The sequence below is a fragment of the Phyllostomus discolor genome, chromosome 1 (assembly GCF_004126475.2).
Source record: "Phyllostomus discolor isolate MPI-MPIP mPhyDis1 chromosome 1, mPhyDis1.pri.v3, whole genome shotgun sequence".
NCBI lineage: Eukaryota > Metazoa > Chordata > Mammalia > Chiroptera > Phyllostomidae > Phyllostomus > Phyllostomus discolor.
In genome coordinates, this window is record NC_040903.2 from 174742705 (window position 1) to 174758478 (window position 15774).

General features: G+C 39.3%; 1 protein-coding gene across 7 annotated transcripts in view; it reads right to left on the minus strand.

Annotated features, from left to right (window-relative positions):
* DPP8 (dipeptidyl peptidase 8) overlaps positions 1-15647 on the minus strand; it is a 57373-nt gene extending 41726 nt beyond the window's left edge. For 2 of the 7 annotated variants that reach the window (XR_004899282.1, XM_036009301.1), the window contains exons 1-6: positions 15157-15399; positions 13422-13557; positions 8824-9093; positions 4659-4771; positions 2193-2366; positions 1217-1385 (exon numbers count right to left, since the gene is read on the minus strand). Coding sequence is in view for 6 of the 7 variants with exons in the window: in XM_036009301.1 (XP_035865194.1) it covers positions 1217-1385; positions 2193-2366; positions 4659-4771; positions 8824-9093; positions 13422-13458 (763 nt within the window). In the remaining variant the exon portion in view is untranslated. Of the gene's footprint in view, positions 1-1216; positions 1386-2192; positions 2367-4658; positions 4772-8823; positions 9094-13421; positions 15131-15156; positions 15400-15421 lie in introns of those variants that run through there. The other 5 variants (XM_036009296.1, XM_028505485.2, XM_028505484.2 and 2 more) reach the window with 4 other exon arrangements.
* Positions 15648-15774: the final 127 nt, after the last annotated feature.

The window sequence follows — 15774 nt, forward strand, 5'->3', positions numbered from 1 at the left end:
TCCTGGCTTTTTTCACCTGCCAGTTTTACCTATCCCCACTTCTTGACTCAGACCCTGTGCTTTAGGATCATCACATTGCTTCTAACTCCTTACACACACCACGGTACCTTCTGCATCAAGACCGTTCTCATCCCGTCTCCGCACCTGTAGTGTACTAGCTACTGTGCAGTTATTTAAGATCAGTTCAGGTGCCCTCTCTTCTGGGAATCCTTTCCCGATTGCTACCCCTCCATGGTGCTCTCACGACACCCTGCATTTGACTCTCATCATTCTGTTTTGCTGTCATTTGTTTATATGGTTTCCTTGAGGGCCAGATCTATGTCTTATTCAATTCTGCACCATTAGTTCCTGCCACAATGTTTGGCACATAGGAGCTTAATGTATTTTGGTGGATTGACTAATAGAACAGGTTTTTGGACTCCTAATTCAGTGGTCTTTTTATCAATTGTTCAGGAAAAGGCTTCTTCTATAATACTGATTATTCTACTGAAGAAAATGTTTGCTGTCAATACATTATTATATTCTTAAATAACTTAAGGAAGATGCCCAATAAATCAACTTTGTGAACATTAAGCAAAAGTTGGACAAATAAACTATCAGAGTGACCATTCTTCATTATGGAGTTCATCTTGAAGCTCTGTTTCATATGTTCAAAGAAAAAGCAATACATTATTTCCCATCTTTCATTTGCATGAAAGCTTCAGAGGAAAACGCCTACATCTTTTCTGTGCTTTGAGTAGTGCTTAGGACTATTACAGTTACTTCAATAAAAATTAAGTATTCCCACAATACACGTAGTTCTACAAAGTCCTGTTTTTCCTATTACGACAATATAACTAAGTAGCTTCTCCAAAAAGGGGAGATAAATCTTCAGGTAGTTCTTACAGTATTAGTTTTTCTGTTTAAAATTTTATTTTACTGAGAACAGGTGGGGAAATTCTGGCAGTCTCACTTGGCTAAGAGAACAATCACACCAGGGGTGCCACTGCTGTGCTGTCCGGGAGTGAACATTAACACAAGGCAGCACTGCACAGGTAATACGTAAGTAATATCTCCAATATTACTTACTGTCTGCACTGTTTTCTTTTTCAGTTTTAGAGATCTGAATAGAAAATATAAAGATTATCCACCTTGCTTCATTTTCAAAATGTAAGCAAAAGCAAATTACATTTTAAAAATACTTTTCAGAAAAGGGGGTTTTAAGAACTGTCATTACCATTGTGCACATAGGTGAGCCTTCTCTCTTCTCTGGTTACAATGTTGGAGATCCAAATGTCATTGCTATGTATAAAAGCAATCCAGTCTGGGTCAGCTGGGCATAGTTTTGGATCCATCCTAATGTTGGGACAACTAGTCTCCACTAAATTGGGCCGTAAGGGTTGTTGCTAGAAAAGTAAACATTTTAAGGCAAGAATCAGGTTAATACACACATACTCATTTGCCAGTACTCTTCCTAGAAAACAATAATTCCAAGTAAAATGTCAACTATACATTTTGGGATAACTGCACTCCAGAAAAAATATTTTCGTATTCCTTAACTTATAAGAAAGGACTCATTTTTTAAAATATGATTAGAAAGCTAAGCATAACAGGAGAGGAAATAAAGATGATATAATAACACTTCATAAATTTTGTTGCCCAAACCTATTTAATAGAATAGTTTTTATGAAATACTTTTATTAAACACTTATTTTATTTATTAAACACTTCAAATTCATTTTACCAATATAAAATAGTTGGCTCATAAAAATCTCACAAAAGCCAGAGTCATCACAATTCTATCAAAAGAATAGTTCTAGTAGCACACAAAAAATTGCCTGGAACAAAACCGCACATTTAAACCATTTATTAAGATGAATTAAGCTTTTAAGGATACCAAAAATGGACTGCCTTGCGATAATGCCCTCCCAGATGTCCCTCAGCACTGGAAAAGTGGGCACCGATGCCCTTTACTACATCTTTACTACACAGCAAGTGTTTTTAGCATTTAAAAACTGTATATTAGTGTCACTGGAAAAATGAACTCTTAAAATTGAAAATTAACACCCAAATTTCTTGTTTTCTTTACTACTAAATTTCTTAGTTGATGGGTAAACAGAGTATTTTGGTTTGTTTAATTAACTTTCTGATTTGGGTGCAAATAACCTTTAGGACCCCAAAAATATGTTTAATGAGTAATACTGCCAACTCACAGTGAACCCCTGCGGCCCTCCATCTTTGACATGATATATTCCACTGCCAGCCTGAAAGAGGAACGTTCCACTTCCTTGGTGATAATCATAAGAAGCAATTCCAACTGTTCCAATACGCTTTCTTTCTCTTAACAGTTCTTCTTCTCGAGAATACATTCCGTAATCCAGTGTTGCCTAATGCAAAAGAAAAGAGAAATCACCTGTTTCAGACTTCTGAAACTTGATTTTGCTTTTAGCACTGAAATTCTAGCATCTCCAATATTAAGTCCACAGTTTCAGTGACCCCAGAATTTGCCAGCAACTTTAAGTAGATTATTCATTTGAGGGAGTCTGCTGAAAGATATCTTGGTAAAGGGTCTCTAGATGATCGCTATATACATTTGAGAACAAGAACTACATCTCATTACCTTGGCTTGGCATTCACGATCTTCTACATTACTGAAATGGTACTTAGCAGTTTTACATGCAGTTAAGATGTCTGAATCTAGGCTTTGGCCCTCACTAGAAGTCTGACTTTGAGCAAGTAGCCTAATTTCTTCAAAAAGGGCAATATAAGAAATCAACTAATGAATGCATAATAAGTACAACAACAAATCATGTTTCTCTCTCTCTCCCTCTCTCTTGGGGGGGGGGGGGAGAGAGAGACAGAGAGAGATAGGTCAAGGTATAGATAAGCTTCTTAGAAGGAATATACCACTCCGAAATTAAGTCTGCACACTGAAAATAAAGTGTTTTCAAAGATGGCAAATACAGATGTGTACTTGCAAACCTGAAATAATGTTAGATGAGATTAAAAAAGGAACAACCTTGGAATCCTGGTAAAAGCTCCCCTAGTTTCTTGTATTTATTGTACCACTTTTTAAATATATTTTTAAAAATTTTTCATTTATTTATTTTAGACAGAGGGGAAGGGGGAAGAAAGAGGGGGAGAGAAACATCAGTGTGTGGTTGCACTTACATGCCCCCAGATGGTGACCTGGCCCACAACCCAAGGCATGTGCCCGACTAGGAATCGAACCAGAGACCTTTTGGTTCTCAGACCAGCACTCAATTCACTGAGCCACACCAGCCAGGGCCACTGTACCACTTTTTAAAAATATATATTTTTTAAAATCCTCACCTGAGGATATGTTTGTTGATTTTAGAGAGAAAGAAAAGGGGTTGCGGGGGAGAGAGAAAGAATAAATGTGAGAGAGAAACATCGATCAGTTGCCTCCTGTGTGCGCCCTGACCAGGGATCAAACCTGCAACCTAACTATGTGCCCTGACCAGGAATCAAACTTGTGACTTTTCGGTTTATAGGTCAACACTTCAACCAACTGAGCCACACTGGCCAGAGCTCTTACTGTAACTAATTTATAAATTAAACTTTATCAGAAGTATACATAAACTGTATTACATGTATAGGAAAACACATAGTATATATAAGGCTCAGTACTATCTGTGCTTTCAGGCATCCACTGGGGGTCTTGGAACATATCCCCAACAAATAAGTGTGTGTGGGGGGGCTACTGTACAGCCATACAATGGAATATTAGTCAGCCATAAAAATAAATGAAGTATTGCTATTTGCTACAAAGTAGATCAATCCAGGAAACAGTGTTTAAGTGAAACTAGTCATGGAAGCCCACATATTGTAGAGGCAAATCTACAGTGACTCGAAGATTAGTGTTGCTCAGGCCTGGGGTAGGGAGTGGAAGGAGATGGGGAGTGCCTACTAATGGGTTTCTTTTGGGGATGATGAAGTGTTCTAAAATTAGATTTGAGGATAGCTGCATAACTTCGTGAATACACTAAAAACCACTGAACTGGGTATACTTTAAGTGAGCTGCATGGTATGTGAATTGTATCTCAGTAAAGCTGGTTAAAAAAAGAGAAGAATGCAAAACCCTAACCCTGTTAACATTAATAAAAAGAAAGCTGGAATGGCTGTATAAATATTAAAGTAAATTTCACAGTAAAGAATATTGCTAGAAACAAAGGTCATTTCCTAAAATAAAGGATTCAATTTATCAGGAGGACACAATAATTCTACCTTCTTATACACCTAACCAGTTTCAAAAGAATAAAGCAAAAACTAATGGAACCACAAAGAAAAATGGTCAATTCTACAATTACGGTTGAAGATTTCAACGTTCTCTTTCAATAACTGATAGAACAAACAGAAAGTCAGTAAGGACATGGAAGATTCTAACAGTATAATAAACCAATTTGATCTAATGATCATTTATAGACCCAACAACAGCAGAACACATAATCTCTTCAAGTAAACACAGACCATTTACCAAGATGAATCATATTCTGGGTCATAAAGCAAGACTCAATAATATGCAAAAGATTCAGGTAATCAAAGTATGCTCTCTGATTCACATCTACTTCAAATATAAAAGCCCATTTGAAATTCTGCCTCTAAATAAATGCTAAAAACATATACCAAATCTCAGGAATAACGATGTCTAATCCTACCTGAAAAAGATCCAATAGAGGCTTCCACGAAAGCATTAAGACTGCTGCTTTGTTGATGGTTTTGGGAATTTCAGAATAAAACAGTGTATTTTCTCTGTTCTCACCAGACATAGCTATAAGAGAAAACAATCTTTTTTAAAATCATTTTTTAAAATAGCGATCTACTGCAATCATAGTAAGTACCAAATGTCTTCTGTATCTGCAAATGTTTGTTCTCTATGGGATCTATAATAAACATTAACAAGTAGGAGGTGCACACGCCACATGCATGGGAATCTGCTGCAATAAAACTCAGACTTCACAGAAGAATGCTCATGTTTCATTCTGATATTCAGATCTTAGTCCCTCTCAAAACAAACACAAAAGTATATAAAATGATATATGGACAAATATCATTTTATATTTTTTGAAAATTGTTAGTCTCTTACAAGTTGGCAAAAGATTCATGAGATTCCAAATGAGCATGCTTTGTAACAAATTCAGATGACTAAATCTCTTTTTTTGCTGTGCCAATATATATAGGTCTAACTAAATTCTAGTTTTTCTTCAGTACAAATGTAATCACTAATAAGTTTCAAATTAAAGTGTACTCATATTAAAACAACACCAAACTGCTCTCTGATTTGCTAAAAATCTCTTAGTCTTCTATTGGGGAAGGGTGAAGGAAAGTGGTCTGTATTAAGTAGAAGCCAACCAAGTCTATCATGCAATAACTGAATGGGAAGATGACAGCTGTGTACAATGACCTATCTACAAAAGAGAACAGAAATACTGGTACACTTTGGTTTTGAAGATGTGAACCAAAGAAAACTCAAAGTAAAAAAAAGCCCTTGAACCCTAAATGGCATTAGAAATGTATCACCTCCAAAAAGCTAGGAGCGAGTGAAGGAAGGAGAAAATAAATCTCATAGTCAGAGCAAGAAACTCTTGGGTGGAACGCAGTCTCAGCCTGGACCTTCAGACAAAGGCAGCGCAGTCGGTCTGCGGAAGGGCAGGGCAACCTCCACACACCCCATGCAAGGTTCCAGATGAGCCCTGAAATATCCGTATCTTCCTTTGCCCTTATTTTCCTAAACTTTTCTTAAACCTTCCTTAGTTTGTGTTGCCTTTTGGAGTAAAAAGTTAAATACAAGCTGGCATTTACTTCAGCACATGCTCTTGCTGTAAATCTATTTTGTATATTCCAGAGTTACTTTGTTATAGAATGCTTAAGATTGCAGTCACCAATCTATACCATTTATAATTTTACTACAATAAATGTGATCATATCCTCCTTAAGCCCTATGAGTCTTCAGCCCTCAAATATGAAAAAAATTGGTTCTCAGCTATCCTCAAATGTGAGACATTTCCCATTACCATTTCAGTTGCCCCTCTTAAAACTTCTCCTTATTCTATCATATTTTCCTTGGCTTCGTCCATGACCAATACGAATTTCCAAGTCATGGGTGGGGAATCACTTCTTAAGTTATATAAGTGCCTAACCACTATGCTGTACACCTGAAACTAATATAATACTGAATGTCAACTGTAACTTTAAAATTCTTTAAAATTTCCAAGGCATTCTATGTACATAACACACCATCTGTATAAGCACAAAATGGGCTTTTCCTGCTGTTTATTTTCTGATAATACACTAGTTATTGTTTGATGTATATTAAAACAATTTAAAACAATATATTTATATTGAGAAAAAATTTTAAATTCAAATGGATATAAGACTTGAACGAATGAAAAGGCATACAAATTTTTAAAAATCTCAACATTCTAAAGACTGCCATTTTCCCCTAACTTTATCTATAAATATAGTATAATCTTAAACTGTATAAACAGAATTTGGGGAAAGGCACTATACAAACCAATTTTAAGTTCTCACAGAAAAACAAGCAAACAAAAATAGTAAAAAAAGTATGAAAAAGAGTGATGAAGAGTGACTAGTGCTATCAAACAGTAAAACATACAGAGCTATAATTGCAGCAGCACAGTATTGTCATGACAGATAAATGGAACAAAACAGAATGTCCAAAATATATCAAGATTTCTTGCCCTGGCTGGTGTGGCTCAGTGGACTGAGTGCCAGCCTGCAAAGTGACAGGCCAATGGTCCGATTCCCAACTGGTGCCCATTCCCAACTGGTGCACGTACCTGGGTTTTGGGCCAGGTCCCCAGACGGGGGGTGTGCGAGAGGCAATTGATCAATGGATCTCTTGAACGTAAGATATTTCTCTCCCTCTCTTCCTCCCCCTTCTCCCCCTCTCTAAAATAAAATCTTAGAAAATATATACATAAAGATTTCTTTAAAAATATAATGTTGGAGTTTGGAAAACCTCTCTAAATGATGCAAAACTACATAAAAATAAAAATTTAACTCCAAAAGAAAAGAGTCTTTACATGGCAAAAACCAAATTAAACCTCGAAGGAAAATATCACAATGGATTAATTACCTCATCATATCAAAAAATGCTTTAAGTCAATAAGAAAAACACCCACAACACAATAAGACACAGACAACGACTATAAATGGGTTAAAGAAACAAGAAATACAAATGTCTTTTAAATATGTGAAAAGATGCTTGACCTCACCCCTAAGAGAATGTGACTGCACACTGCGAGGGGACATGGGGATGGGGGCTGTAGCTCCTAATACTGTATGTAGTGCCTATGTGACAGCTGCTAAGAGAGTAGATCTGAAAAATCCTCATCACAAGAAAAGTTTTTTTGTTAACCATGTAAGAAATTAATGTTAACTAGATTTACTGTGGTGATTATTTTGCAGTACACACAAATATTGAGTCATTATGTTGTACACCTGAAACTAGTATGTTACTTATACCTCAATTTAAAAAATGATAATTAAAAAAACCTATACTGAGACTGTTGTTCACTAAACAGATTGAAAAAGATAAAACATTTTGATTACTCACTGTTGAAACAGGTGTGGAGAAATAGATACTTAGATACAATACTGATAGGAATATAAACTCTATAAGCTCACTGGAGAGGCAATTCTGCAATACAATAAAAATTCAGAATATATGCACTTTTGTTCCAGCAATTCCACTCTTTGGAATTAGTTCTGTAAGTAAATTCACACATATACAAAATGATCTAATACTGTGATGTTCGCTACCTCATTTTTTTAAGAGGGAGGGGGAGGGAAACACTGACGTGAGAGAAACATACCATCGGCTACCCCTCGAACGTGCCAGCTGGGGACTGAACCCAACTGAGGCCGTGTGTCCCAACCAGAAATTGAGCCCACGACCTTTTGGTTCACAAGATGATACTCCAGCTGTGCCTGACCTGGACTCTACTTCAGCTTTTGTAATAGCAAAACAGGAGAACCTAAATACCCATTATTGGAGGTCCGGTTAAGTAAAATACGGCACAATTATACAATGGAATACTCTAGAGTTGTTTAAAAGAAAAAGAATGAATCTATAATTACCAGTATGGATTCCTCCAGAGAATATCTGTTAAAACACACACACACACGAGAAAGAGGAGGAAACCCATTTAAAAATTTAATAAACAAAAAATTTAATCAGTGGTATGATATATTTAATTAAGATAGACTTTAAATCTGGACTGAATGGACTCTGGAAGAAGAGACCAAAACCAGTCATGGTTTAAAAAAAATGAAAGCAGCAGATGTTAAAAGTGGGAATAAACTAATGGTGTCAGAGTTTGTGCTCCTAAGTTGACCATTATTAAGGAGAGGAATTTTATTTTAAGATTTCTTTATTTATTTTTAGAGAGGGAAGAGAGGGAGAAAGAGAGGGAGAGAGAGGGAAACATGAGTGTGCGGTTGCTGGGGGCCATGGCCTGCAACCCTGGCACTTTGGTTCGCAGCCTGCACTCAATCCACTGAGCTACGCCAGCCAGGGCTAGGGAGAGGAATTTTGAACCAGCTATAGGAAGGTAATTTCTGGCATCTTTAACTTGACACTGAAAATAAGATTGTGATCAATCCATGATTTGTTACCTTAAAGTAAAATAAAGTTAACAGGACAAACCAAAATTAAAACAGCACCAAAACTGAAGTTCTTCAAAGAAGCTTTTTTTCCTTTAATAGTATCACTGACACATTTTTAATTCACCAATTGTATCTAGCTTCTAAGTTTGAATTAATAAAGCATTTCTGCTCAGAAACTGACTTCATACTCACCAAGGTAATAGATCCTGTCTGAATGAGGCCCATCTGGATCATTCCTCTTCACAAACATAAAATCATGCGGTGCCTTAGCCATCATGTAGCCATGGTATTTTCTGGTATCAGCAAGCAGCTTTTTAAGCTGACTCCAGGAATACCGCTCAACATAAAACGGCTCCAATTTGGGCCGATCCCCTGATTCAATATTCTCCTCACACTCTGCAGTTTCAAAGATCTCAACACCCAGCTGTTCTGTTTCCATAGCTGCTGCCATGTTGCATTTTCCTAGAAAAACAAAACACATGGAGCAGTGTCAGAATGACAGTGTGATGGGGACCCCAGCCCTATCAGAATGAACACAGTGGGAAGACTCTCTGGGGTTGCAGTCTGAAACTTTCAAATGTCATACTGAACAGCAACAGGTCTGCTGAGATGTGTTTGATCGGCTGACATCAAGCCTGCTGACTCGGTACAGATTGTGTGAAATTCATTTGTAAGGGCTATCAGCATACTCACAAATGTCGAGACTTTCAGAAGCTCTACCAGTTTTTTGTACCCATCCCCTCAAAAAGAGGCAAGGAAAAAATGCTTTTCAGCAGTTGCAATGAAACCTAGTAAGAAAAGCAACAGCTCCCCCTTCTCTATATTCAGTTTAAAATTGAGATTTAAAAAAAAATTGAGGTCATGTCTTTCACAGTGACTATAAATCCCTTTGGGAACCTTTCTAAAAGGCTCTCCTTAGGTATCTCTTGCCAAAATTCCTTCTTTCTTTCCCACACTGGAAGGAAACAGGCCACATGCCAGTTGGCTGTTAAGCTCCATCCAAGAGCATGTCAACAGTGAAGCTGAATGTGCCACGGGAGTTAAGTGCTTCTGCACCTTAAGAAATAACACATTTATAAATGTGGACTTCTTTAGCTAAGAAAAATAATCATGACCAATTAGAAAAGTGATAAAATTGTCACAAACAACATGCTTTTAATAATTTTCCTCGGGCACTTACCCAAGATAACCTAAATACTGTTTCCTTTTAATTGGAACTCCAAGAAATAAAAGAGCAAAAGACTTAACTGGCTGGTAAGTTTTTGTCTTCTGCTCTTTCCTAGATATCACTATCTTAAGATCATTTGTGGGACTCTAGACTACAAGGAATTTATGTATTATTACAGATTATACAAGTGTTACTCCCCCAATTAGATGAGAGGAAAAAACTTCCTATCTTTAAGTGGCTTTAACAGTTGAAGTAGTTGATGTTCAGAGACTTCCAGACAAGATGGAGGCATAGGTAGATATGCCTTGCTTCCTTGCACAACCAAAAGAAGGATAACAACCAATTCAAAAACAAAAAAACAACCAGAAGTGCCAGAAATTCAAACTGTATGGAAGTCTGACAACCAAGGAGTTAAAGAAACATTCATCCAGACTGGTAGGAGGGGCAGACACAGGAAGCTGGGGCAGAGAAGATGCATAATAAGGTGGTGGCTGGCGGACTGGGACATCTCACATTCACATGCGGGTAAGCTGAGAGGAGTAACTGGGGAGTGAGAAAGACTCTGCAACCCAGGGTTCCAGTGCAGGGAAACTAAAGCCTCAAAACCACTGGCTATAAAAATCAGTGGGGGTTACGGTGCCAGGAGAAACTCCCTGTCTCACATGAGAGTCCACTGGAGAGGCCCACAGGATCTTAGAACGTACACAAGCCTGCCTACCCACCCACCCAGGAATCAGCACCTGAAAGGGCATAATCCACTTGTGGGAAGCAAGGGAAGTGACTGAAAGCAGGGCAAGAGCCCAGAAAATTGCATTGTTCCCTCTCTGACCCCTGCCCAACTTGCAGCACCACAATGCAGCAATGTGGTTCACCCTGTCATGGTGAATACCTAAGGCTCTGCCCCTTACAACATAACAGGTGTGCCAAGACAAAGAAATATGGCCCAAATGAAAAAAACAGATCAAAGCTCCAGAAAAAGAATTAAGCAGTGAGGAGATAGCTAACCTATCAGATGCAGAGTTCAAAAAACTGGTAATTGGGATGCTCACAGAAATGGTTGAGTATGGTTGCAAAAGAGAGGAAAAAGTGAAGGCCATGCAAAGTGAAACAAAGAAAAATATACAGGGAACCAAGAGTGAAGGGAAGGAAACTGGGGCTCAAATCAACAATTTGGAGCAGAAGGAAGAAATAAATTCAACCAGAACAGAATGAAGAAATAAGAATTCAAAAAAATGAGGAGAGGCTTAGAAATTTCTGGGGCAACTTTAAACATTCCAACATCCAAATCATAGGGGTGCCAGAAGGAGAAGAGGAAGAGCAAGAAATGGAAAGCTTATTTGAACAAATACTGAAGGAAAATTTCCCCAGTGGTGAAGGAACTAGGCATGCAAGTCCAGGAAGCTCAGAGTCCCAAAGAAGTTGGATCCAAGGAGAAACACACCAAGACACATAATAATTACACTACCCAGGATTAAACAGAAGGAGAGAATCTTAAAAGCAGTAAGAGAAAAGGAGACAGTTACCTACAAAGGAGTGCCCATAAGACTATCATATCAGCCAATTTCTCAAATGAAACTTTGCAGGCAAGAAGGGGCTGGAAAGAAGTATTCCAAGTCATGAAAGGCAAGGACTTGCATCCAAGATTACTCTATCCAGCAAAGCTTTTATTTAGAATAGAAGGGCAGATGAAGTGCTTCCCAGATAACGTCAAGTTCAAGGAGTTCCTAATCACCAAGCCCTTATTATATGAAATGTTAAAGGGACTTATCTAAGAAAAAGAAGATCAAAACTATAAACACTAAATGCCGACAAACTCACAACTATCAATAACTGAATCTAAAAACACAATAAATGCCGACAAACTCACAACTATCAATAACTGAATCTAAAAACACAAACAAAAAAACAGAAACAGAAACAATATTTTAGCAAAACAACTAGAACAGGAACAGAATCACAGAAATGGAGATCACATGGACCACAGCAGGGAGGGAGAAGGAGGGAAAAGGTACAGGGAATTAAGAAGCATAAATGGTAGGTACAAAATAGACAGGCGGAGGTTAAAAACAGTATGGGAAATGGAGAAGCCAGGGAACTTACATGTATGACCCTCGGACATGAACTAAGGTAGGGGAAATGCTGGTGGGAGGGGGTGTGCAGGGGAGAGGGGAATAAAGGGGAGAAACATGGGATAATTCTAATAGCATGATCAATAAAATATATGTATTTTTTAAAAAGTGCATTATGATAGGGGCCCCCAACCTCCCTCCTCCTGGCGGGCGATGCCACTCTAATTACCACTTAAGCTCCACCTCCTGTCTCCCCTCCATCCCACCCCAGTTTGTGGAAAAACTGTCTTCCATGAAACTGGTCCCTGGTGCCAAAAAATTTGGCAATGCAAATGAACTAAACTGTGTAGCCGTTTAGTTCATTTAACACTGTGTCTTTTTTTATGTTACAACAAACTGTACTACCATTTGCAATGTGATAGTACCAAAAGTGGCCAGAAACGCCACTGCAGGGTTATATAAGGTATACAACATATAACATCATTACAACTTTATATATATTACAACCGGGCATTTACCACCAATGACTAAAATCCACATGGCACAGTTGTGTGGACAAAATGTCATTTAGTTCAACTGGTATTCAGCACATTGATATTAAGTGGCTGTAACTGACAAAAGTGGTTGTTTGCCCACCTAAAAGCTAGTGTAGGTCTACGTTCTATCAAATGGCAGTGATTTTCAACCAGTGTACCACAAGAATATTTAAAACATGCAATACCTGACTATTTAGTTAGGGGCACTGACCTCTTTTTGCTTAGGCCATCAAAAAAATGGCAATGGCAACAGCCAATACAATAGTTTTCCAGTGTGAATAAATAAAAATCACACCTTTTTTGGGTCAGATCAGCAAAAAATAGAATATATTTTTTGGTGTGCCATAGAATTTTAGTAATTAGTTTAGGTGTGCCATGAGATGAAAAAGGTTGAAAATTGTTGCAATATGTCAAAGTATCTAACTTTGTGTTTAATGGGATGAGAGAAGCAGCTACAAAAACTGGGCTCATTTTCCTCAACTTCCCCTGTGTTAAATTTGGAATTTCACCTGCAAGAACAGGGCTAGGGAACAGAACAGGGAACAAAGCACACAAACTGCTGAAGTCTTCCTGCCCAGCTTCTGGAGTTATCATTCATTTGACTGACATCTCTCCTATATACAAGTTGCATTAGCTTGCACTTAAGCAAATTTATTGGTATTCCTAAATTGTACAAGGTCCCTGGATTACTTCTCTGTCTTTCTATACACACACACACACACACACACATTTTATAGTTCAAATGACACTACCACTTCATGCTTATGGTGAATGTACATCCTGCATTTTCTAGGTAAGACCATATATATATTCTAATTAATTTATACAACTGGGAAACACAGTGATTTAATTTCAAGGTTTCCATAACATCTACATACAGATACATTCTCAAAATAGGAGACTCAAGTTTTCTCGTTTCAAAATTTGGAACACAGGGTTAGCACACATTGTCAGAACGGCACCAGCATCTCACTGCCCCACCTGCCTCCTCCCTTAAGGACCTCCCCTGGTGCTTACCTGATTGTATTTTCATCTGCTCAGATCTCTTCCACATTCAAAGAGATCTTTTTCAAGGGACTCAACTTCAAGCATAGATCCCTCCACTCATCCTGCTCTCTTCTCACAGGGGTCTTCCTTTTGTTACCATCCAAACCTGTTCACCAAAATGATGACATAAGCTATAAGGCTGCTGATCATTATTAAAGTGAATCCGATGTGGCCAAAAAGGTTAAATTTTAAACGTCTCAAATAGTATTTAAAACTGATACAGAAATATTCTATTTAATTGAAATATAATGCCTGAATTATTTTGTATGTGCATTTTAGATTAAAATTATAAAATTATTTCAGAAATGTATAGCCAATTTACTCAAAACAGTATCTTAATATCCAGACATACATTAAAAGTTATAGAAAAGCTTTAAAAACTATAAAACGCATATAGATAGATGTGAGGCTACTCTTAGCAATTGCAAATCCTCAAAAATAACATGATTAACAAAATTAATTTCTATGGTACTGTTCCTACCTTACATAATACAACTGTATAATTTTACATAATACACATTGAGCTGGTTGGAGACAGAGGACAGTCCATAGAATAACCATAGAGAATTACAGAATAGGCTCTGGCTGAGAAGCTCAGTTGGTTAGAGCATGGTCCTAATAACCAAGGTTGCAGACTCCATCCGTGGTCAGGGCACGTACAAGAATCGACCAGTGAATGCATAAATTAGTGGATCAACAAATCAATCTTTCTCTCTCTAAAATCAACAAATATGTTTTAAGGAAGAATTATAGAACAGGCCTATATTCCTGAGGAAAGGAAACTAATTGCATTGAATAATTTAAGATTTTCACAAGATACAGAATGTACTATCGATTTTAAGTGCATTCCACTTATGCTTCTTTCCTTTCCATTACACTCTGAAAATAACTGAGTTAGGTAACTTTTCTGGAAAAGAAAGCATTCAGATTGTTGAAATGATGGCTTAGTAAGAGAAAAAGAGGGTCTGTGATTACATCTGTTACTTTATCATTTTTAATTCTGGGCTCTGCCCAGCCCAAGCTGGTGGTGGTGGAGAGACGTGGTGAAAAAAGTTCGCGGGCCGGTGAAGGGAAAATGGTGAAGTTATGACAGCACCGCAACAACGTACAAGGTCAGGACACCTTCCCATGCACTGTAAGCCCCTCAGAGAAGAGCATTCTGAATTAGAAAACAGCTTCGGTCAGGACTCTTGAATTTGGACCCACTGAAATATTCACTATTTTTAATCCAAGGGCCAAATCATCGTCCATTTAAACACCTCAAGCCTCACTGAAGCTCAGCTCTTTTTTTCAGGGTTTCCAGGTAGTTGAGAGGTAATTATCAGAGAGTGGGCAAAGATTTTGGAGGCTATGAATGAGACATGTCAAGGAAAGGGACTGGGGAGAGGCCAAATCTTAGAAGTCTTAGAAGAAAACTGTGTCGCAAGAAAAACTTAAGAAAGGAAAGTACCCTGCCCCAGATGGGTGAAATAGAATGCGAGGGGGCTAGTGAGCAGGGGAAGGAGGGAATCGATCCAGAGTGAGGCAGCATCAAGAAAAGACAACCGGCAGAGAAACTAGAACGTCTCGGTCCAAATCCGATCTATCACAGTCGGGCTTTAGGCAAATCCCTTCGGCTCCGTGGGCTTCCGTTCCGTTTCCTCATCTGTAAACCCCGCCAGTACCCGACTCCCAAACCCAGCGAGGCTCAATTAAGATAACGAACGTGGAGGTCCGAAGGCCAGCACCCAGCGCTCAGGGGGTGCCCAGTGAACGTTGGCTGACTCGGAATTTCAGAGTCTCAGCTTCCTCTTCCGGCAAGGGGGGGCCCGCCGCGGTCTCCGGCCCGCGCAGGGCAGGGCGCCGGTAAACCGCGGGGCGGGCCAACCAGAAGAATGCGGAGCGCCCCCACGGGGAAGCGGGGAGGGCCCAGGTGGGCTGGGGCACAAGCCTCGCGAGCGAAGAGTAAGGAGAGGGGGCGGATACAGCACCTTCTCCCCCGACCCGGCCCCGCCCGGACGGTCCCGACGCGCGCGTTACGGAGCGGGCCTACGCCGCTTCATGCCGCTCGGTCTCCTCTCCAGACCCGGCTGCAGCTTCCTCCGCGCCGACACCAGCGCCGGCGGTAACTCAGACGGAACGCGGTACTTAAAGGCAGCGGCGGGGACGGCTCGAGGGGCTCCCGCGGCTCCGGCACTTCCGGTTCCTCGCGACCCGCCCTTCGACCAGCGATGGTGTAGCGGGGCCAAGAAGGCCGCAGCTCCTTGCGAGGTGGGGTCGGTTCCGACAGTGCCTTCTTGTGGCCGGAGGAGCGAACGGGGCGTGGGAAGAAGACTGAGTTGGG